Source organism: Neoarius graeffei, chromosome 8 (assembly GCF_027579695.1).
Source record: "Neoarius graeffei isolate fNeoGra1 chromosome 8, fNeoGra1.pri, whole genome shotgun sequence".
NCBI classification, from domain to species: Eukaryota; Metazoa; Chordata; class Actinopteri; order Siluriformes; family Ariidae; genus Neoarius; species Neoarius graeffei.
The window spans coordinates 70038059-70059322 of record NC_083576.1 but is presented as its reverse complement, the minus strand read 5'-3'; the positions used below and the strand labels follow the sequence as shown (position 1 = coordinate 70059322).

The window sequence follows — 21264 nt, the reverse complement described above, 5'->3', positions numbered from 1 at the left end:
TGAACCAATTAAAGTGACCAGCCTTAGTATTGGCTTAGTATAGTTAGTTAGTAAGTAAGTAAGTAAATAAATAAATAAATAAAACTTTAATGGTAGTTAATAGTGCTTTCCGCCACGGATCCTATGCTTCATGACCACCAATTTCAAGAACACACAGTCGTGTGTTACTCAGGACACACTATTGTCAATAGCGCCCCCATGTGGACAAATCACATACACGCAAGTAATAAACCTGCTCATCCACATCAAGATTAGCATCCATCCATCCATAGCCGCTTATCCTGTTCTACAGGGTCGTAGGCAAGCTGGAGCCTATCCCAGCTGCCTATGGGTGAGAGGCAGGGTACACCCTGGACAAGTTACCAGGTTATCGCAAGGCTGACACATAGACACAGACAACCATTCACACTCACACCTACGGTCAATTTAGAGCCACCAATTAACCTAACCTGCATGTCTTTGGACTGTGGGGGAAACCAGAACACCTGGAGGAAACCCACGCAGACACAGAGAGAACATGCAAACTCCACACAGAAAGGCCCTCGCCGGCCGCTGGGCTCGAACCCAGGACCTTCTTGCTGTGAGGCGACAGTGCTAACCACTAGTCTTGCCGCCCAAGACTAGCATTCTTCCTGCTAAAATACATCTGGTTAATCTCATCAAGAGGACAGATATCTAATTTCTCATCATTCGGATCAACAGAATTGACATTTTAATGTATACTAGAAGGGACTCAGAGTGACCACAGTGAGGTACAATATCATGTAATAACAAATGGTATTTTGTTCCAGAAATTGTTTGTGCTTGAGAAGTTGTGAAGATTAAATTTCAAGGTATTTTTATTCCTTTTTTGTCCTTGACAACGGGATTAACAAGTAAATAAAAGTAACAGTATAATTCAGGAAGAAAAGGAAGCATTTCATTTGTTTGTGTCATTTATTGCAGTCAATGGGTACAAGATTAAAGTGTTGTCATGTTATGAAAAGCGTTCAAACAAAGATGGCTTCTGACTGCACCACTTCATTGTGTGTATTTTTTCAGCCATCAACCATACGATAACATGTACTTGATTCCAAATCGGTTAAACCATTAAATACCTAACAAGAATACAAAACATCACGTGAATGTCATCATCACAGAGTGTATGCACAGTTCAACCAGTTAACTTCAAATTACTTCACTTCATGATGATCTGGTTAATGTTCAAACAGTTTGATATAATAGTTACCAGCCAGGTGCTATTGATAGTATGGTCTATATCGGGCCTGTTCTGGGTGGTGTGGCCCAGGCATCTGGCCCTGAGGAGGCCCCTGTATGCGAGGAGGGTGAGGGACACGTGGTGCAGGCCATAAGCCTGGGCTCAGGGCTCCCGGCTGGTTAAAGGGCGGGCTCAGGGTGCCCTGGTCCTGGGGCAGAGAGTTAGGGTTAAAGTGATGAGGTGGTGGAGCACTAACAGGCGGGGCACCGTGCTGAGGGAGAGCAGCAGACAGGGGGTGGTTCAGGAATGGGGGCATCTGGTTTATGATATGTCCGGGTGGAGGGGTGATGGGAGGAGGTGCAGTGGATATTGGAGGTGCCTGGTTGTAGATCAAGTGAGGGGCCCCTGTGGCCTGCATGGGGTGGCTGAGTGGGGGTGGTGGTGGAGGTGGAGGCCCATAATGTTGCTGCTGAGGTGGAGGCATGATGTGGTGAGGGTGGGACACCACCGCCTGGCCTGGGTGGTGATGAGGTGGCAGACCTGTGGGAGTCTGCGGGAGGGGTTCACGTGGAGAGGGAATGGAGTTGCCCGAGTCATCCTGGATGGGCACGGTGATGAGGTTGCTGTGTTTGCGCGTGGTCACAGTGGCTATGCGGAAGGTCTCTGGTGGCAGGGCTCGGGACGAGGGCCCTAAGTCAGAGGGAGATGCAGGGGGCGGCTGGCCATAGGGGTCATGACCTTGCAGAGACGGTGGGATCAAGGGGTGGGACTTGGACAAGTGAGGGGGCGGGGGCAGGCGGAAACGGTCTGGTGGGTCTGAGGTCAGGGTCGGAGTCAGAGCTGGGGTCGGGTGAGTAGGCTCGGCCCGCGATGCTCCAGGTTTGCCCGCTCTCATGTGCCGGTGGTTGATGTGGGCCTGTAGGTCCCGCTGAGAGAGGTAGGTACGCTTGCAACCCTGCAGGATGCTGCACATGTATAGGGATCCGCGCTGGCACTGCTCGATGCGCTGGACTGGCTCGGTGCAGCTATACAGGGGCAAACTGAACTTATAATTTAGTATAGGAAGTGGAGGCAGCACATAATCATGCAGTTCATTAAGCTTATATTTAAGTTACTTATATTTTTCAATATTTTAACACAAAACTCCATAATCAGCAATATAAAAAGCATAAACCCAACAGAAGAATACACATGATCATATTAGCAATGTTTGGCAAAGACAAGAAGATCAATCAGAGAAGCAATTATACAAGTATTTATATAACATTTTTATTGATTATGACTTTTTTAATCGACTGCGATACTGAGGAGATAAAAATGAGTTAATCAGTCGGGTAGTCGGGTCATCACAAACAGTGAAGTTGTTAGCTTAAAGAGCAGTGAGGTGGTAGCTTTCTTAGAACAAGCCCATTTTATCACATATTTTTGAGGGAATATAGGCCTGATGATGCATAATGTAAAAGAAAATGCTAATATGATAAAATACAAATTGGCTGAACAATCATCATAAATAATATTGATTCATATATGAAGGTAAATATCTGTGCTTAGTATAAATACGGCGGTAATTATAGGAAATCGTGTGCTGATTGGTTGAGAGATTCGGACTATTTCTCGATAATCACCTCGAGTGACTCGGCAAAATGGCGGCCAGTCGCTTTGTCACCGTCAGTGAGGAAGAATTACAAATGATGAATGAAAATGCTATTCTAAAAGCACTAAACATGCTATGAAGTTTGGTCTAAAACTATTCAAAGGTAAGGCGGAATTGGGATTTATTTTATCTATTTCAAAACAAAGTATTTTATGTGACTCGGCGTAGATAAGTGACACAAGTATGTGCCATGCCTTTATTACATTTGCACGCTACTTTTGAGAAATAATTTTTTAAAATAAATCACCTGTGTATTTATACTAAAGTAATTTTCCACCTCAGGCTCAGTGAATATCGGGGAATAATAACCAAGACTTCACCGATATTCACTTCACCTTCGATGAATAATTGGTAATTATTTTTTTCGCAGTCCAAATCCCGTGCTCTGATTGGCTGGCGAGCGGGTCTGTATCCTACGGTACGGACCCCAGTTACGGACCTCTGGCGACTCGCTCGTTCACAGCAACAGCAAACATAGTAGCAATTTTTGTCAACATTTATTTTCACATTTCTCAGGAGAACAGCATTAATTTTACATCATGGATAGCGATAACGACAGTCTTCACAGCGAAAGCGAGTTTTACTACCCTGAGGAAGAAGAAATAAAAGAAAACATTTCAGGAGAAAGCTAAAAACTTGCTAATGCCGAGCAAAAACATGGCTGAATCCTGAATGACTCCTATTTGTATCAATAGGGGACTACATAGGCAGCAAAATATAGTTTTTTTCCTGCCATGGAAGTGCACTTGTATACTGAGGAGGAAGCCATTTGCATTACAGCCGTGAATGAGGATTCAAAATGGCGACTCGGCTCGGTTTTCCCTTTCAGGCGTTCTCGTTTTCTGTTAGAATTTGGTAAAGAAAAAATAAATACATTATTTACCAGCTTAAGGTCGGTCCGTCTGGTGAAATACCATGACCTCGGCCTTGAATACTGACATCGGCCCAGAGGGCCTCGGTCAGTACTTTCAAGACCTCGGTCACGGTATTTCACGATACGGACCTCCCAGCTGGTAAATAACATATTGTGGCAGTGGGGGCGTGGTCAAGCGTCAGTCTGTGACAGGAGGGCGGAGTCAGGGAAGGTAAGTGCCAGAATCACTACACCTGATGTTAGTTAACCTGTGTTTGTGTGCCTTCCCCAGTGACCGCGCCCTATATAAGGAGAGAGAGAGAGCAGAGGAAGAGAGCTCTCTCCCCAACCAGATGACGTGTGTGTGTGTATGCGTGTGGCTGGGAGAGTGTGTTTTTGCAGCTGAAAAGTGCAAATAAAATGAGTTTTTGGAACTCAGTTCTGGCCTGCCGTACTTCTGTGCTCCACCCACCCGCTCTGATTTCTACACATATATTTATTATTTTCAGCATCACCATGCAGCCCGAGACACAAGGATTCCTCCAACACACAAACTGTCAATGGCGGCAAACTTGAGAAAACTAAACAGTAGATGTAGTTTGGGATCTGTAAATGAACTTACCCTGGACAGGTCTTATCACTTTTCTTCTCATAGAGAACTGCACAGTCATAGCAGAACACGTGTTTACAGGGAATCTGTTTAAAGAACAGATCAGGAATTGCATGGAAATAATAGATTTAATGATGTTTAATGAAGCTGGAACAACGTGGCAGACATTCATAAGAACACATGCTAAATTAAAAAAAAAAAGTCTTGATAAAGTAAATTAAGAAATAACTCTGCAAAAATTTTTATTCATTACTATGCATATATTAATTTGATGTGAAATTACATATGCAGGCAATAATGAGAGAAAATGCAAGTAAATTTGTCATGTTCGTTCCAGGAGTCTTAGATGAGTCAGGACATTTAATCAAACAGTAGGAATATCTATAATTATTCTGTCCACATTGACTGGATATGAGCAGTCGTGTGCTCTGATTGGCTACTCTACTACTAGGCTATCGGCTCATATACCATGAGGAGAGGAAAACAAAATGGCGGAGTGTGTTGCTGAACCAACCAAGGATGAAATAAAAACTCGACTTGAAAACAAAACCACCAAAAAATACTACAAAAAAAGGAGCAACAAAATATGGAATGAAAGTATTTGGTGATAAGAACGTATCTTTTTTTTATTTTTCAAGAATTATTATTACTATTATCATTTTCCACAAATTGCTACTGTCATTTCACCGGTTTGTTTACATTCTTCATCTTTAAGCATTAAAATTTCTTGAATTTTTTAGACTGGTTCAAAAGCTCAAAGAAATTTAAAAATTACATAACTGAAATGTCCAAGGAAGAATTAAATAAATGTCTAAAGCTATTCTATACCTCGGCACAACAGCAAAACGGCACTTTCTACAAAAAAACAAAGCTAAAGTCAATTTGTGCAGCCATCGATAGGTTTTTAAGTAGCCTGCCTAAGCGGAAATTATTTTGTCGGACGTTTTGTATAAAGTTTTTATTAATCGAATTTGTAAAAAATAAAAATGCTCCGTTTTTCAAAATCCAGTGAATGTGGATATAATAAAACAATTATTCCACTCAAGCTTGTTGTACATGGCTATAAGCCATGTACGCTATCAGCTCATGTACGACTCGATTTCGTGGAATAATTGTTAATTATCCAACCTGACTCATCTCAGACTCCTGGAACGGACATGACAAATTTACTTGCATTTCCTCTCATTATTGCCTGCATACAGTGGTGCTTGAAAGTTTGTGAACCCTTTAGAATTTTCTATATTTCTGCATAAATATGACCTAAAACATCATCAGATTTTCACACAAGTCCTAAAAGTAGATAAAGAGAACCCAGGTAAACAAATGAGACAAAAATATGAAACTTGGTCATTTATTTATTGAAGAAAATGATCCAATATTACGTATCTGTGAGTGGCAAAAGTATGTGAACCTTTGCTTTCAGTAAATGGTGTGACCCCCTTGTGCAGCAATAACTGCAACTAAATGTTTCCAGTAACTGTTGATCAGTCCTGCACACCGGCTTGGAGGAATTTTAGCCCATTCCTCCATACAGAACAGCTTCAACTCTGGGATGTTAGTGGGTTTCCTCACATGAACTGTTCGCTTCAGGTCCTTCCACAACATTTTGATTGGATTAAGGTCAGGACTTTGACTTGGCCATTCCAAAACATTAACTTTATTCTTCTTTAACCATTCTTTGGTAGAATGACTTGTGTGCTTAGGGTCGTTGTCTTGCTGCATGACCTACCTTCTCTTGAGGTTCAGTTCATGGACAGATGTCCTGACATTTTCCTTTAGAATTCGCTGGTATAATTCAGAATTCATTGTTCCATCAATGATGACAAGCCGTCCTGGCCCAGATGCAGCAAAAGAGGCCCAAACCACGATACTACCACCACCATGTTTCACAGATGGAATAAGGTTCTTATGCTGGAATGCAGTGTTTTCCTTTCTCCAAACATAATGCTTCTCATTGAAACCAAAAAGTTCTATTTTGGTCTCATCCGTCCACAAAGCATTTCTCCAATAGCCTTCTGGCTTGTCCACGTGATCTTTAGCAAACTGCAGATGAGCAGCAATGTTCTTTTTGGACAGCAGTGGCCTTCTCCTTGCAACCCTGCCATGCACACCATTGTTGTTCAGTGTTCTCCTGATGGTGGCCTCATGAACATTAACATTAGCCAATGTGAGAGAGGCCTTCGGTTGCTTAGAAGTTACCCTGGGGTCCTTTGTGATCTCGCTGACTATTACACGCCTTGCTCTTGGAGTGATCTTTGTTGGTCGACCACTCCTGGGGAGGGTAACAATGGTCTTGAATTTCCTCCATTTGTACACAATCTGTCTGACTGTGGACTGGTGGAGTCCAAACTCTTTACAGATGGTTTTGTAACCTTTTCCAGCCTGATGAGCATCAACAACGCTTTTTCTGAGGTCCTCAGAAATTTCCTTTGTTCGTGCCATGATACACTTCCACAAACATGTATTGTGAAGATCAGACTTTGATAGATCCCTGTTCTTTAAATAAAACAGGGTGCCCACTCACACTTGACTGTCATCCCATTGATTGGAAACACCTGACTCTAATTTCACCTTCAAATTAACTGCTAATCCTAGAGGTTCACATACTTTTGCCACTTACAGATATGTAATATTGGATCAGTTTCCTCAATAAATAAATGACCAAGCAAAATATTTTTGTCTCATTTGTTTAACTGGGTTCTCTTTATCTACTTTTAGGACTTGTGTGAAAATCTGATGTTGTTTTAGGTCATATTTATGCAGAAATATAGAAAATTCTAAAGGGTTCACAAACTTTCAAGCACCACTGTATGTAATTTCAATCAACACCAAGATCTTTCTTTCTTACCATTCGTCCATAGATCTTTATGGGCAGGCCACATTTGTCACAGAAGTGCACTGGAGTGTCATCTTTCTCTCCAACCAGGTTGAGCTGCAGAAATGAAACAGAGCCATAAACCAGACAACAGATACTTTTCAATCAAAAAATAATAAGAAAGATCTTGTATACGTTTGTTCTACCTGAGAGGACGGAGTGGTAAAGCGGTTACCTTAAAATCCCAGAATAACGGGTGGGGGAATCTCCGCTGTTTCCCAAAAGCATCTCCAGCTTTGCACTCAAACCTCTCCTCCTGCTTACAGGGAAATGTTTCTAAAAGCAGAAGAGTTTCACATGGAAACTTAACACATTTTCTCTTAGAACATAAAACGGAAAACATTTAACATGTGGCATTTAGGGATAATTATTGCTTTCAGTATGATTTGCTTTTCACCATAATGTGATACACATGCAGAGATTTTTTTTTTTAACAAAACGAATCCTTACAACAACCAAATCATGGTGTTACTCATGTTTATTCATTCTTATACATGAATTCAACACTCACCTTCATCACTCTGTCCATTGGACGGCAGTCTGGCGGTGGGCCGCTGGGGCCGGGCAGGAGGCTTGCTTCTGAGAGTCTGTTTGGACAGTAACTTGATGGGGATCCGGCGGCGAACGTCAGGCCCTCCAAGAGCCCCTGAACCATCAGTTCCTTGAAGGTCATTGTCTACTACACACATACACACACATTTCAACATCAAGGAAATATTTCCACAAAGCAAGTTATCTTGATAAGCCAGCTTATTTAGGCAAATCTGGCGAAATTTCCTCAATTTCTGGTCCATAAACGAGGCTAATATTACACCCCACTCAGTAGCTATGGCAACAAAGCTTTTAGGCTGCCCAGTCTCAGGCTAATGTTGATGCTCAGCTTAGCTTGATCAATTATATTGGACAAAATACATAACATAATGATTCCACCAAAATAAAACGACCATAGATATAGGAAACAGAAAGGTTCTGCTACAGTACTTTTAACAAACTGATTCTAATCTAACACATTCGGCTTTAACATTCAAATATTTTTTAAACATAAACTATCCTACATATTATAAGCTCATTGTAAACTGGATATGGATAGCATAGTTAATCATCATCTAAATTAGCCACAATGTGCCATTTTTTCTGATATTTCTGCAAATAACTAACACAGTAAAATGTAAAAAACAGCAGCCAAGAGGGAAATCCATGGCATGATAACCATGTAGTGCTTCGTCATTAAAAACCCAGTGGATGAGAGCGCGTGTATAGTGCCTAAAGTATTCAGACTACATTGTCCAAGACAGGCCGGAACAATGGTGTAGTGGTTAGCACTGTCACCTCACAGCAAGAAGGTTCTGGGTTTGAGCCCAGTGGCCGACAAAGGCCTTTCTGTGCGGAGCTTGCATGTTCTCCTCGTGTCTGTGTGGGTTTCCTCCGGGTGCTCCGGTTTCCCCCACAGTCCAAAGACATGCAGGTTAGGCTAATTGGTGGCTCTAAATTGACCGTAGGTGAATGTGAGTGTGGATGGTTGTTTGTCTCTATGTGTCAGCCCTGCGATGACCTGGCGACTTGTCCAGGTTGTACCCCGCCTCTCGCCTAGCTTGCCTGCGACCCTACACAGGATAAGCGGCTACAGATAATGGATGGATATCCCAGACAGTTTTGGGTTGTTTTGGTTGTTATGCCAGATAACTTCTACAGCTTCATTAATATTACAAACGATTTACTTTTTCAGAATTATGTCTTGTACTAGAGTTTACTAAGCATGTTCTGCTTGACAGAAGAGCAAGGTGTTGCTTTTTCTTTGCAGTCTTTAACTGTAAATGGAACAACATTAGGAAATCCAACAGCAAGATCCAACAAAACCAATATCAAAACACCCAGAAAGTAAACATATACTGTGCTGCTGAAAGACATTCAAACTCAACAATTCAGTGAGTGATAAAGTACTATTCAAGTTAGGCTTGCATGCAAGTTCATACATTCAAATGGTTGTATACTGTATGTTTGGATATTTTTGAAGCAAGCAATGCGCCTGTGTGTAATCTGGAGTCCAGGAAAGGTTGCTGCTGTTGTTTTTAATCCAACTGGTTGTTATGTATATGTGGAAAGCCTAGTCCTCTGATTTGTACCTGACGTACATTTATATCTGTATAGATTAATACTGTATTAATGGATGAGATCATGCGTGTTATGCATGACTGGAGTGTTTGGTTGTAGAGGGACAGGAAGGACTAGATTCATATTAAAATTTGTGTGAATCGTTCCACTCTGGTAGGAGATTGCGGTCCATTAGAACCCAAACCTCACGCCATAAGGCCAGCTTTTTCCCCACTGCAGCTGCCTCATCACTGAGGTCAGAGACCGCCAAACTTTCATTCTGTAACATTAACGCACTTCGTCTCTGAACTGCAATTTCACACATCATGGTCATGCCATCCATCTTCATTCTTCGACTTGAACACTGGGTTGGGTTGACTGGTAAAGTTATCAATTGGTTAAAATCATACTTAAAAGATAGAAGCTTCTTTGTTACCATGGGGAATTGTACCTCAACATCAATGTCCTTGACCTGTGGTGTCCCCCAGGGGCCGATCCTTGGACCATTACTATTCAACCTTTATATGGTCCCACTTGGACAAATTATCAAGAATAACTCAATTTTGTATCACTGCTATGCAGATGACACCCAAATTTATTTTGCTCTATCACCTAATGATTATGCCCCCCTTGAATGTCTCTACCAGTGTATCGACCAAATCAACAACTGGATGTCACAACATTTTCTTCAGCTGAACACAGATGAAACAGAAGTAATTCTATTTGGGAAAAAAGATGAAAGACTCAGGATTACCACTATTCTTGACACAAAGGGGATTAAAACAAAATATATGGTTAAAAATCTTGGTGTTTTCATTGACAGCGAGCTAAACTTTGACAGTCACATGAAAGCAATCACTAAATCGCATTATATCACCTAAAAAACATTTCCAAACTAAGAGGACTTATGTCAAAAAATGATCTGGAAAAACTTATACATGCCTTCATCTCTAGTAGGGTTGATTACTGCAATGGCCTTTTCACAGGCCTGCCAAAAAAGACCATCAAACGACTTCAGGTGATTCAAAATGCAGCGGCTAGGGTTCTCACACAAACAAAAAGAACAGAGCACATTACTCCAATTCTAAGGTCCCTTCACTGGCTTCCAGTAAGCTACAGAATTGACTTTAAAGCATTGCTGCTGGTGTACAAATCTCTAAATGGTACAGGGCCCAATTACCTCTCTGATATGTTGCAGCGGCCTAACCCAATCAGATCTGAGCAATTCCAGCGTTATGGATGTGACACTTGAACTCAAAATGGCAACAAATGACCCAGTGCATGTTTTATCGTCTCCCAGTATTTAAACAGGTGTTGCATATTTTAAGGCTGTACCATACTGGAGAAGTGATAGAACAAGAACAATTCCCATAGTACATCTAGGGCATGCCAGAAAATGCCAATAAAAGATGCGTTATGGATGTGACAGAAAAAGTATCACTTTTCTTGGGTGACTGTACATTTTTATCAAACTCTGTGAAATTGTAAACCTAATGTTGAAATGGAGATATCCATTTGATAGAGGGGTCCAAGGTGAATATTAAAAAATCTTTGTTTAAAATATTTTGTATTTCATGCAGAGTTTCGGAAGGAAAAGTCAGCGTTATGGATGTGACGAAATTCCGTTATGGATGTGACGCGTCTGAAATAGATATGGCATATGTTTAGAAAATCAGCAATTTAACCACCATAACCCTTTGAAAAACTCTCTAAATATCAGCTAAAACTATCAAAGTTCTTAAATAATATTTAGGATGGCTATTGTTTTGCTGTTTTGTGGATTTTAGCATACATTTCTGTGGCTTGTGGCAATAATATAGAATTGTACATGATCAAAGTTGATTTTAGCTTGGGGTTTACATTATAAGAAAGAAAGACTGACAGTGACATATTAGGTTGGTTACAAATTGGTTCAACTTATTCACATCTGTAAAATACAGGCCTAGGTGATATCTCTGGGAGTGGTTTTGATGTATTACATGTTGCTTTAATTTTGCATGGTGAGGTTGACATTTACATGGAATTGCCCATCTACCAGCTCGCAGCAGCAAAATTTACTGGTAAAACCTGTTGTTAAAATAAAGTGTGGTGAAGCAGCTTTTAGTTACTATGCAGTACAGCAATGGAACCAACTCCCAGAGGACATCAAAAATGCTCCTGCTGTTGGCAGCTTTAAATCTAGACTAAAGACCAAGCTGTTTTCAGATGCTTTCTGCTAACTGATTAATATTGTCATCTTTACATGTTTTAAACTTTCTTAACTTTTACAGTCTCTGCATGTTTTAAACTTTACTTAACTTTTATTCTATTTTATTCTGCTGTTTTTTTTACTGAACTTTTACTTCATTTTATTATTTTATTTCTACTATTGTTTAATTCTTATTTTCTTTTCTCTCTTCTTCCCCATTTATTTTATGTAATTTTATTTTCTATTGTTTACTGTTTTGCTTTTACTTCTGTAAAGCACATTGAACTGCCACTGTGTATGAAATGTGCTATATAAATAAACTTGCCTTGCCTTGTGAACTTTTATCACACACTCCGGCTCATGCTGTACAGCTTGGTTATTTATTTACTTAACCCACTGCACATATTCACACAGTCATGTCATGACTCTTCATCATCATCATCTTCATCCTGTACAGCTTGGACTTCAAAACAACCCATGCACATACCCCTTAAATATGTCCATCTTTCCATCCATCCATCCATTATCTGTAGCCGCTTATCCTGTTCTACAGGGTCACAGGCAAGCTGGAGCCTATCCCAGCTGACTATGGGTGAGAGGCAGGGTACACCCTGGACAAGTCACCAGGTCATCGCAGACACAAACAACCATTCACACTCACGGTCAATTTAGTTAACCTAACCTGCATGTCTTTGGACTGTGGGGGAAACCGGAGCACCCGGAGGAAACCCATGCTCAAACCCAGGACCTTCTTGCTGTGAGGCAACAGTGCTAACCACTACACCACCGTGCCGCCCATGCCCACCTTTCAAATTTGTATATTTTAGATTCTTCTTTTTAAATTCTATTTACTTTTGTCTTTTTTTTAAATGTTTAAAATCTTAACTGTTCAAGCACCAACCACCAAAGCAAATTCCTTGTATGTGAGAACAGACTTGGCAATAAACTCGGTTCTGATTCTGATCTCATCCAGTTAATCTGGGTGGGGTTTTTTTGTTTTACAACCACAATGAATGTACAGTTTAAATATCCATTACGCCTGATAAGTGATTCAAATAATTCAAATGCGTGTGTGTAGGAAGCTAGATAATTTATATTGACTAAGGAAGAGAGGTGGGATTAAATAAGTTTTTACTTCAGCCCACTCCTTTTCAGACATGTAAACTCAAAACTGCTTAGTGCATCCTTGTTTTGTTTTCTTTATATTATTATTACCTGGGCGGCACAGTAGTGTAGTGGTTAGCGCTGTCGCCTCACAGCAAGAAGGTCCGGGTTCGAGCCCAGTGCCTGGTGAGGGCCTTTCTGTGTGGAGTTTGCATGTTCTCCCCGTGTCTGCGTGGGTTTCCTCCGGGTGCTCCGGTTTCCCCCACAGTCCAAAGACATGCAGGTTAGGTTAACTGGTGACTCTAAATTGACCGTAGGTGTGAATGTGAGTGTGAATGGTTGTCTGTGTCTATGTGTCAGCCCTGTGATGACCTGGCGACTTGTCCAGGGTGTACCCCGCCTTTCGCCCGTAGTCAGCTGGGATAGGCTCCAGCTTGCCTGTAGAGATTATTATTACCTATATTATTTATGGTTTATTTTCAAATTTAGTGGCTATTTACATGTTCTTGTTGCAAATGCTGTTTTTCTTTTCTTGTTTTCTGCTTATTTATTCATTCTTTGTTTATATTTTGGAAATAAACCACCACCATCATCATCAAATAAACTGCTGAAATTAATGAATGGATAAAGGACCACATTGGAAATAAGTGTTTTCATTTTTGTGTTATCCTGGTTCTTAGTGTCTTTCATATACATGTTATACATTATTTACCGAATAAATCAAAACGAAAACAAAACAAAAATAAAAGGACTAGCACAGTTATTCAGGTTTCTATTCCTTCCTGTCTCTCTACAACCAAACACTCCAGTCATGCATAACACACATTATCTCATCTATTATCAGTCTGGAAAATGCCACAGATTTTTTTCTAAACAGCTTTAAGGGTAAACAACAGCAACATGACATGTACATTAGCTCGCTAAGCAGTTAGCTAGAGCTGTGTGTGCGCCGTTCTGCTAAACGAGCTGTACACATCACACAAAGTACCAGAACAAAACAAATCCTGATCATCTTCAGAGAGTCTCATTATCAATCAGTACTGACACGTTTAAAAAGCGGATATTAAAAACATTCCGCACACACAACCGATTAAAAACAGTCGGTTTAATCAGGCAGCTTGCTGCTCACCATTTTGGTCCATGTCTCGCGCTTTGCATTCTGGGACGCCATCTGGTTGCTCAGAGTGGGCGGGACTTCCGGCTGACTTTATTTTTATTTTTTAATCTTTATTGAAAATAACAGCAACAAAATACAAATACAGTTATTTATACACACACAAACAACAAACCGGGGTAGTTTTCAAATAAAGACATTAAATAATGAGCACAAATGAAAAGTTTTAGCAGCTTTCTTGTTTTTAGAGTCAGAGATACTGTCCAGTTTCCTTTTCAAATGCTATAAATGAAGGTTTTGAACGACTAAACTTGGCTTTATGAATATGGTATTTGCCTAAACCATTTCTGTTTTTTGTTGTTATGGAAACCAAACAGTACATATTTCCAACACAGAGAAAAATCAGAGTCAAACTTGGCTGTAATGTACTACTGGGTTATTTCTGTCCAGAATATGATGGTAAAGGGAACATTGTCAGAACAGGTGCATTATTGTTTCCGGGTCCGTCTCACACAATGAACAGTCCACACAAATGTCTCTCTTAAACTTAAGCAGATAATGCTTGACAGGATAGTGTCTATGAATCAGTTTGAAAGACACCTCCCTTACTTTATTTGTAAGGAGGTACCTGTACAGGAGGTTCCACACACTGCTCCAGTTCAGGTCACCAACAAGACCAGTCAGTCCAGTACTGAACTAACAGTGTGTTAAGGAGAGATATAGCAGCACTGTCCTCCCTACTGCTGTGAGACCGTACAACCAGCACCGCACCAAGCACAGCACCAGACACTCGTCACAATAATGAACAATACTGTCCAGATCACTTCTACATCCATGGAGACCCCTCTGAATGTATACTGTGTTCACTGACTATCACCATCAGTACGTTACAACAAACTGCTACCTACACACTGTTAAAATGGCTACTGTGCAATATATCTACTTGCTTCTGCAATACTACCTGTGCAATACCACCTGTGTAATACACTTGTTAACTGTATATCTGCAAACCTGTTAATTTATGCAAATTTGTTAATTTTATCTTTAAATTTGTAGTTTATTTCTTTTTATATATATATATATATATATATATATATACACACACACACACACACCTTTTTTGTATACTTAGTAATTTTTGCACTACTCCTTCACTGCCTTATCTTTTTTTCCTTTCTATATTTTGCTGCTGTAACAATGTAAATTTCCCCTTGTACGATAATAAAAGGCAATTTTATCTTACCGCAGAGGGGGTAGTGGTGATATGGAATAATGTGGAAATATTGTGATTATTGTTCTTGGATGTGACAGAGAGGCATACCTGACCCACTGAGGTCAATATGGGGCCCAGAGATGGTAAACAAACCGAGTTTTCAGCCCCTCTTAGAAGGGTTAGGATACCAGAGGGAATGGCATCCATTACAATGGCAAACTCTTTCGAGGTAACCCGGCTGACTTTGATTCAGAGCGTCATTGCTCACAGATTACACAAAGTTTGAACTTTATTTATTTACAAACAATATTTTAAATTAAATAAGAGCATAATTTAGAATAAATATAAATATGTACAGTGTCCTGCAAAAGTATTCATCCCCCTTAGTGTTTGTCCTGTTTTGTTGCATCACAAGCTGGAATTAAAATGGATTTTTGGACAGTTAGCATCATTGATTTACACAACATACCTACCACTTGGTGCAATTTTTTTTTTTTTATTATTGTGACAAACAATAATTAAGATGAAAAACAACAACAACAACAACAAAAAGAAATCTGGAGTGTGCATACGTATTCACCTGCTTTCGTATGAAACTCTTAAATAAGAGCTGGTCCAACCAATTCACTTCATAAAAACAGTTAACAATTTATGACGCTTTATGAATACCATTTTTTCTTTTGCAAATCTTGATGTGGTTATATAGCCTATTGTATTTCTATCCTTGTTCATTTTTTTCTACTATTTGTAACTTTGTTTTTAAATGTACAGTACTAATGAAAAGTTTGGACACACTCATTACTATAAATGAGTGTGTCCATACTTCTGACTAGTACTGTATATTTGTTGCATTTAAAAAAAAAAGAAAAAAAAAAAAAAGCACTCACAGACAGCAAAATTTCTTCTTCAAATTGAGGCAGATGACATGCAATGTTAATTTCCCTTCTGTTGTCTTTATTTTATGATTAGACATCTATGTCTGAAAACTCATGTAGTGAAAAAGAATATACAATCACACCCGTTAAATTCTACAGTGCAACTTAACCGACCTTGATTTAGTTAAGGGTTTCTACTCCCGTTTTGTTAAAGTGGATTATTGGTGCTCTATTCTGCACGTACTAAGCCAGGGCTTCTCAAAGAGGTCTGCCTTACTTGTAAAAAGGAGTCCATTGACCTTCTCAAGTACAGATGTATTTTCTGAACATAACCCAAGTGTCAAACATTCAGTAATGTTTTGGCTATTAGTTATTTTGCTTACCAATCCTGTTCACGAGTGTGCTACACTATACACCAAATTTTCCAGAGAAATATTTTATCACATCTTCTGTTTGTTGGCTCTAAACTTATTTTATGATAAGCAGCTGTCATCATAAAAATAGCCACAGTGAGCCAAACCGGAATGTAAGAATATACAACTGATTTATTCCAAAACACTGTACTTTATTCTATATTTACAATAAAGCTTTTGATATTTTTTTCTTTAACGAAGGTTGAACAAGGCAAACAATTAGCAAGGAATATTTCTATTCACGTACGTATACATGTAAATAATCTGACAGAGTCAGACGTTTAAACAGTCAATATCCCTGGAATGAAATCTACAAGTAGCAACACAATGCAAACACGATGGTGAATAATGTCAGATTTTACAATGGGCCAGTTCTCAAAAAAAAAAACACTTAAGTTGGAAATCATTGTGGCCTAAATATTACAGTATTTCATAGTGAAATACAGTACTAGGCTTGATGTTTGCTTTGGAAATTGACCCAAAAGAGGTTTGGGATATTTATGCACCTTAAAAACCTGACTTTAAACCTCAAAAAATGTTATTCCTGTTTATATGGTGGAAAAAACCTGGAACTACACTGGAAAAAAATAAATAAATTCACCAGTTTAACTGCTGATAACACCAGAGTTGTTGTAATCTCAGAACTTTTCTATCAGTCTCTCAAACAAAAGAATTAATTTCTCTCTGTTCTTCTCATGTGGAGTGTCTAGGCTGCACTCAGTAGAGTTTTTCCCTTGATTCTCAGCTTTCAGAGTCTCTCTGTCTCTCACAAGTGCCGCCTTGTCCCTCTCCAACGCTGCCCTGTCTTTCTCCAGCCGGGCTCTATCCTGTTCCAGCGATGCTCTGTCTCTATCCACAGCAGCTCTGTCTTTCTCCAGCTGCGCCCGGTCTCTCTGGAGCGCCAGCTTCTCCCGGTCAGCCAGATCCTTTTCTCTGTCTAATACCAGTCTTTCTCTGTCCAGCTCTTCAAGCTCCTTTTCGAGAATCTGTCGTTCTTGAGCTAACCTGGCCCGCTCAATGTCCAGGCCTGACAGCATTGTCGGGTTCTCCTCTCCCAGCAGCCTCTCCTGGCTTAGTACAGTTGGTCCTGAGTCTCCGACCCGCGTTATACTGTCATCGTCCACCAGAAGTTCTAATACATCACTTCCTACTTTCACCTGGCATATCCTCTTGCTGGCCTGTGGGCCACAGTCTTCGTCGCCTGTTGATGATGTCATTGAGTGAAAGCTATCATCAGGCGTAAACTCATCCTTTAATGCTTCATCCAGGAGTTTAAACCATCTCCACTGAGAAGATCTTGCGACTGCCTCCATTCCAGGAGGAGGATATTTTATTTCCTTGAAATAATAAGAGGTGGAAAATCTGTTTTGTTTTGTCACGTGACAGACCAATTTTAAAATAATAATAATAATAATTCTGCCCATCAGTTGAAATTACACTACCAAGACCAACCTTGTATTTTAGCTTTAGGTTTTCCCATTTCTTGGCAATCTGTTCAACTGTCACCTTGTCTTCTAAACCCAACTCCCTAATAATGGCGCTAAAAGGGAATTAATAAAAGACAATCAAGTTTATTGAACATTAACTACAAGATTCACGGCTGCTGCTGCTTGATATTGTTTAAATTACCTCCAAGCTGCCTTGGCTGCATTTCTTTTCCTGGTAAACAGCAACGCGTTTGTGGTCCTCAGCCGGATCAGATTTTTTATGTCCTCATCGGTCACTACATAGGACAAAAGGAACAGGCTAGTTAGCTAGCTAGATTACTCAAGTAGTACCAATGTTGTTGAGCTACAACTGAAATATATCAAATTAATCCAACCATAATAAATAGTCACGTTTGATATCCACTTACATTTATATGTAAATTCAGAGCTGGCCATTCCTTATCCTAGAATATTTAATTATACAAATAAGAAGACTCGAGCTAGGGCTCTTGAAAAGAAGTGTCCTTTGGCACGCTGTTCTTTCTGTATAACAAAATGGCGTCAGCCCTAACTCCGCCTCCAGCAGAGCAAGTGCCCTAGCACATTCTCCCCTTAGTGGAGGACAATCAAGTGAAAAACACACACACACACACACACTGTTCTATTCTGTGTCTGCGCCTTGTTTTTGCCTCCATAAGTGACAAGGGTTGAAGAAAATCAAGACTTTGACAATATTTTGAATGATGTCCATTCAAAAATCTCCCTACTTCATATGAACAACAGTGCTGCTATTTACTTTACTTCCTTTTGCACTCTTGTTCACATACTCTGACTGTACAGTGTTTACAGTTTTCATATCTGCACTTTACTTACATACTGTACCTACTAACTATCTACAGTGGTGCTTGAAAGTTTGTCAACCCTTCTATATTCCTGCATAAATGCGACCTAAAACATCATCAGATTTTCACACAAGTCCTAAAAGTAGACAAAGAGAACCCAGTTAAACAAATAAGACCAAAATATTATACTTGGTCATTTATTTATTGAGGAAAATGATCCAATATTACATATCTGTGAGCGGAGAAGGTATGTGAACCTCTAGGATTAGCAGTTAATTTGAAGGTGAAATTAGAGTCAGGTGTTTTCAGTGAATGGGATGACAATCAGGTGTGAGTGGGCACCCTGTTTTATTTAAAGAACAGGGATCTATCAAAGTCTGATCTTCATAACACATGTTTGTGGAAGTGTATCATGGCACGAACAAAGGAGACTTATGAGGACCTCAGAAAAAGCGTTGTTGATGCTCATCAGGCTGGAAAAGGTTACAAAATCATCTCTAAAGAGTTTGGACTCCACCAATCCACAGTCAGACAGATTGTGTACAAATGGAGGAAATTCAAGACCATTGTTACCCTCCCCAGGAGTGGTCGACCAACAAAGATCACTCCAAGAGCAAGGCATGTAATAGTCGGTGAGGTCACAAAGGACCCCAGGGTCGTTGTCTTGCTGCATGACCCACCTTCTCTTGAGATTCAGTTCATGGACAGATGTCCTGACATTTTCCTTTAGAAGCAACTGAAGGCCTCTCTCACATTGGCTAATGTTCGTGAGTCCACCATCAGGAGAACGCTGAACAACAATGGTGTGCATGGCAGGATTGCAAGGGGAAAGCCACTGCTCTCCAAAAAGAACATTGCTGCTCATCTGCAGTTTGCTAAAGATCACATGGACAAGCCAGAAGGCTATTGGAAAAATGTTTTGTGGACGGATGAGACCAAAATAGAACTTTTTGATTTAAATGAGAAGCGTAATGTTTGGAGAAAGGAAAACACTGCATTCCAGCATAAGAACCTTATCCCATCTGTGAAACATGGTAGTGGTAGTATCATGGTTTGGGCCTGTTTTGCTGCATCTGGGCCAGGACGGCTTGCCATCATTGATGGAGCAATGAATTCTGAATTATACCAGTGAATTCTAAAGGAAAATGTCAGGACATCTGTCCATGAACTGAATCTCAAGAGAAGGTGGGTCATGCAGCAAGACAACGACCCTAAACACACAAGTCGTTCTACCAAAGAATGGTTAAAGAAGAATAAAGTTAATGTTTTGGAATGGCCAAGTCAAAGTCCTGACCTTAATCCAATAGAAATGTTGTGGAAGGACCTGAAGCGAGCAGTTCATGTGAGGAAACCCACCAACATCCCAGAGTTGAAGCTGTTCTGTATGGAGGAATGGGCTAAAATTCCTCCAAGCTGGTGTGCAGGACTGATCAACATTTACCGGAAATGTTTAGTTGCAGTTATTTCTGCACAAGGGGGTCACACCAGATACTGAAAGCAAAGGTTCACATACTTTTGCCACTCACAGATCTGTAATATTGGATCATTTTCCTCAGTAAATAAATGACCACGTATAATATTTTTGTCTCATTTGTTTAACTGGGTTCTCTTTATCTACTTTTAGGACTTGTGTGAAAATCTGATGTTTTAGGTCCTATTTATGCAGAAATATAGACAATTCTAAAGGGTTCACAATCTTTCAAGCACCACTGTATTTTGCATATCACTGCAGTGACATGGCTGCTCTGATGGCTTCAGCTAACAAAGTCTCTCAGGAAGAGTTATAGTAGTGGTTTCCTGTTGCCTTCTACTGGATTATTATTGAGGTTTTCTCCTCTCAATCATTCACACACAAACTCACACCTATGGACAATTTAGAGTAGCCAGTTACAGTTAACCAAACCATATGTCTTTGGACTGTGGGGGGAAACCGGAGCACCTGGAGGAAACCCACGCAGACACTGGGAGAACATACAAACTCCCACACAGAAAGGCCCCTGTGGGCCATTGGGCTCAAACCCAGAACCTTCTTGCTGTGAGGTGACAGTGCTAACCACTTGCACCACCATGCCACCCTACTAACTATGCATATGTATATACAATACATACTAGAGCGGCGACTATAATTATCAACACCTTAATGATCTTTTGGCCATTGCAAAAGTAGAAAAGACTTTCAGTACGTAAATTGTGCATGAATAATTATTCAAATTTCCACTGGAAAAAAAAAACGAGTTGATTCCCGATTACTTAACGTATTAGATCATGTGGCACCGTTCCACAATTATCGACACATTTGTCCACAGTTATTGACACCATTCCACAATTATCGACATCCAGATTATTTTTTTTTAAATAATTGGTGGGTGGTATTAAGTTCACAAAACATAGTTTTTATTGAAAATTTGACTTATATTTAGTACAAAATATCTTTTATATAACTATATTGGGGCGGCACGGTGGTGTAGTGGTTAGCTCAGTCGCCTCACAGCAAGAAGGTCCGGGTTCGAGCCCCGTGTCCGGCGAGGGCCTTTCTGTGCGGAGTTTGCATGTTCTGTCCGTGTGGGTTTCCTCCGGGTGCTCCGGTTTCCCCCACAGTCCAAAGACATGCAGTTTAGGTTAACTGGTGACTCTAAATTGACCGTAGATGTGAGTGTGAATGGTTGTCTGTGTCTATGTGTCAGCCCTGTGATGACCTGGCGACTTGTCCAGGGTGTACCCCCCCTGTAGTCAGCTGGGATAGGCTCCAGCTTGCCTGCGACCCTGTAGAACAGGATAAAGCGGCTAGAGATAATGTGATGAGATAA

At 40.2% G+C, this 21264-nt stretch overlaps 2 protein-coding genes across 5 annotated transcripts; both read right to left on the bottom strand.

The window, feature by feature from the left end:
* Positions 1-917: 917 nt before the first annotated feature.
* Positions 918-13733, bottom strand: LOC132890855 (E3 ubiquitin-protein ligase Hakai). 4 transcript variants are annotated; one of them, XM_060928136.1, is made up of 7 exons: positions 13703-13718; positions 10224-10326; positions 7702-7869; positions 7366-7466; positions 7164-7247; positions 4328-4401; positions 918-2238 (listed from the first exon to the last, which is right to left on the bottom strand). In XM_060928136.1, exons 1-7 carry the CDS (start codon positions 13703-13705, stop codon positions 1239-1241), a joined length of 1533 nt encoding a protein of 510 aa, XP_060784119.1. In that variant the 5' UTR covers positions 13706-13718; the 3' UTR covers positions 918-1238. The 4 variants fall into 4 exon arrangements, with proteins under 4 accessions (XP_060784119.1, XP_060784122.1, XP_060784120.1 ...); XM_060928139.1 differs by lacking the exon at positions 10224-10326 and having other exon boundaries at positions 13703-13733; XM_060928137.1 differs by lacking the exons at positions 10224-10326; positions 13703-13718 and having other exon boundaries at positions 918-2223; positions 7702-10022.
* A 2586-nt stretch (positions 13734-16319) lies between these two features.
* zgc:171459 (uncharacterized protein LOC562056 homolog) lies at positions 16320-18160 on the bottom strand. Its single transcript, XM_060927023.1, has 4 exons — positions 18044-18160; positions 17818-17911; positions 17641-17728; positions 16320-17525 (listed from the first exon to the last, which is right to left on the bottom strand). Exons 1-4 carry the CDS (start codon positions 18069-18071, stop codon positions 16827-16829), a joined length of 909 nt encoding a protein of 302 aa, XP_060783006.1. The 5' UTR covers positions 18072-18160; the 3' UTR covers positions 16320-16826.
* Between the last annotated feature and the right edge of the window lie 3104 nt (positions 18161-21264).

What these genes read in the sequence shown, in the direction of transcription:
- LOC132890855 (XM_060928135.1), bottom strand. Translation starts at nt 7,984, where the DNA reads ATGGACCAGAAATTGAGGAAATTTCGCCAGATTTGCCTAAATAAGCTG. An exon ending in CGTTATTCTGGGATTTTAAG is followed by an intron (nt 7,248 to 7,365) that starts GTAACCGCTTTA and finishes TCATTTCTGCAG; the next exon opens with CTCAACCTGGTTGGAGAGAA. An exon ending in TAAAGATCTATGGACGAATG is followed by an intron (nt 4,402 to 7,163) that starts GTAAGAAAGAAA and finishes TTCTTTAAACAG; the next exon opens with ATTCCCTGTAAACACGTGTT.
- zgc:171459 (XM_060927023.1), bottom strand. Translation starts at nt 18,071, where the DNA reads ATGGCCAGCTCTGAATTTACATATAAAT. An exon ending in CTCTGAATTTACATATAAAT is followed by an intron (nt 17,912 to 18,043) that starts GTAAGTGGATAT and finishes TGTCCTATGTAG; the next exon opens with TGACCGATGAGGACATAAAA. An exon ending in GCAGCCAAGGCAGCTTGGAG is followed by an intron (nt 17,729 to 17,817) that starts GTAATTTAAACA and finishes ATTCCCTTTTAG; the next exon opens with CGCCATTATTAGGGAGTTGG.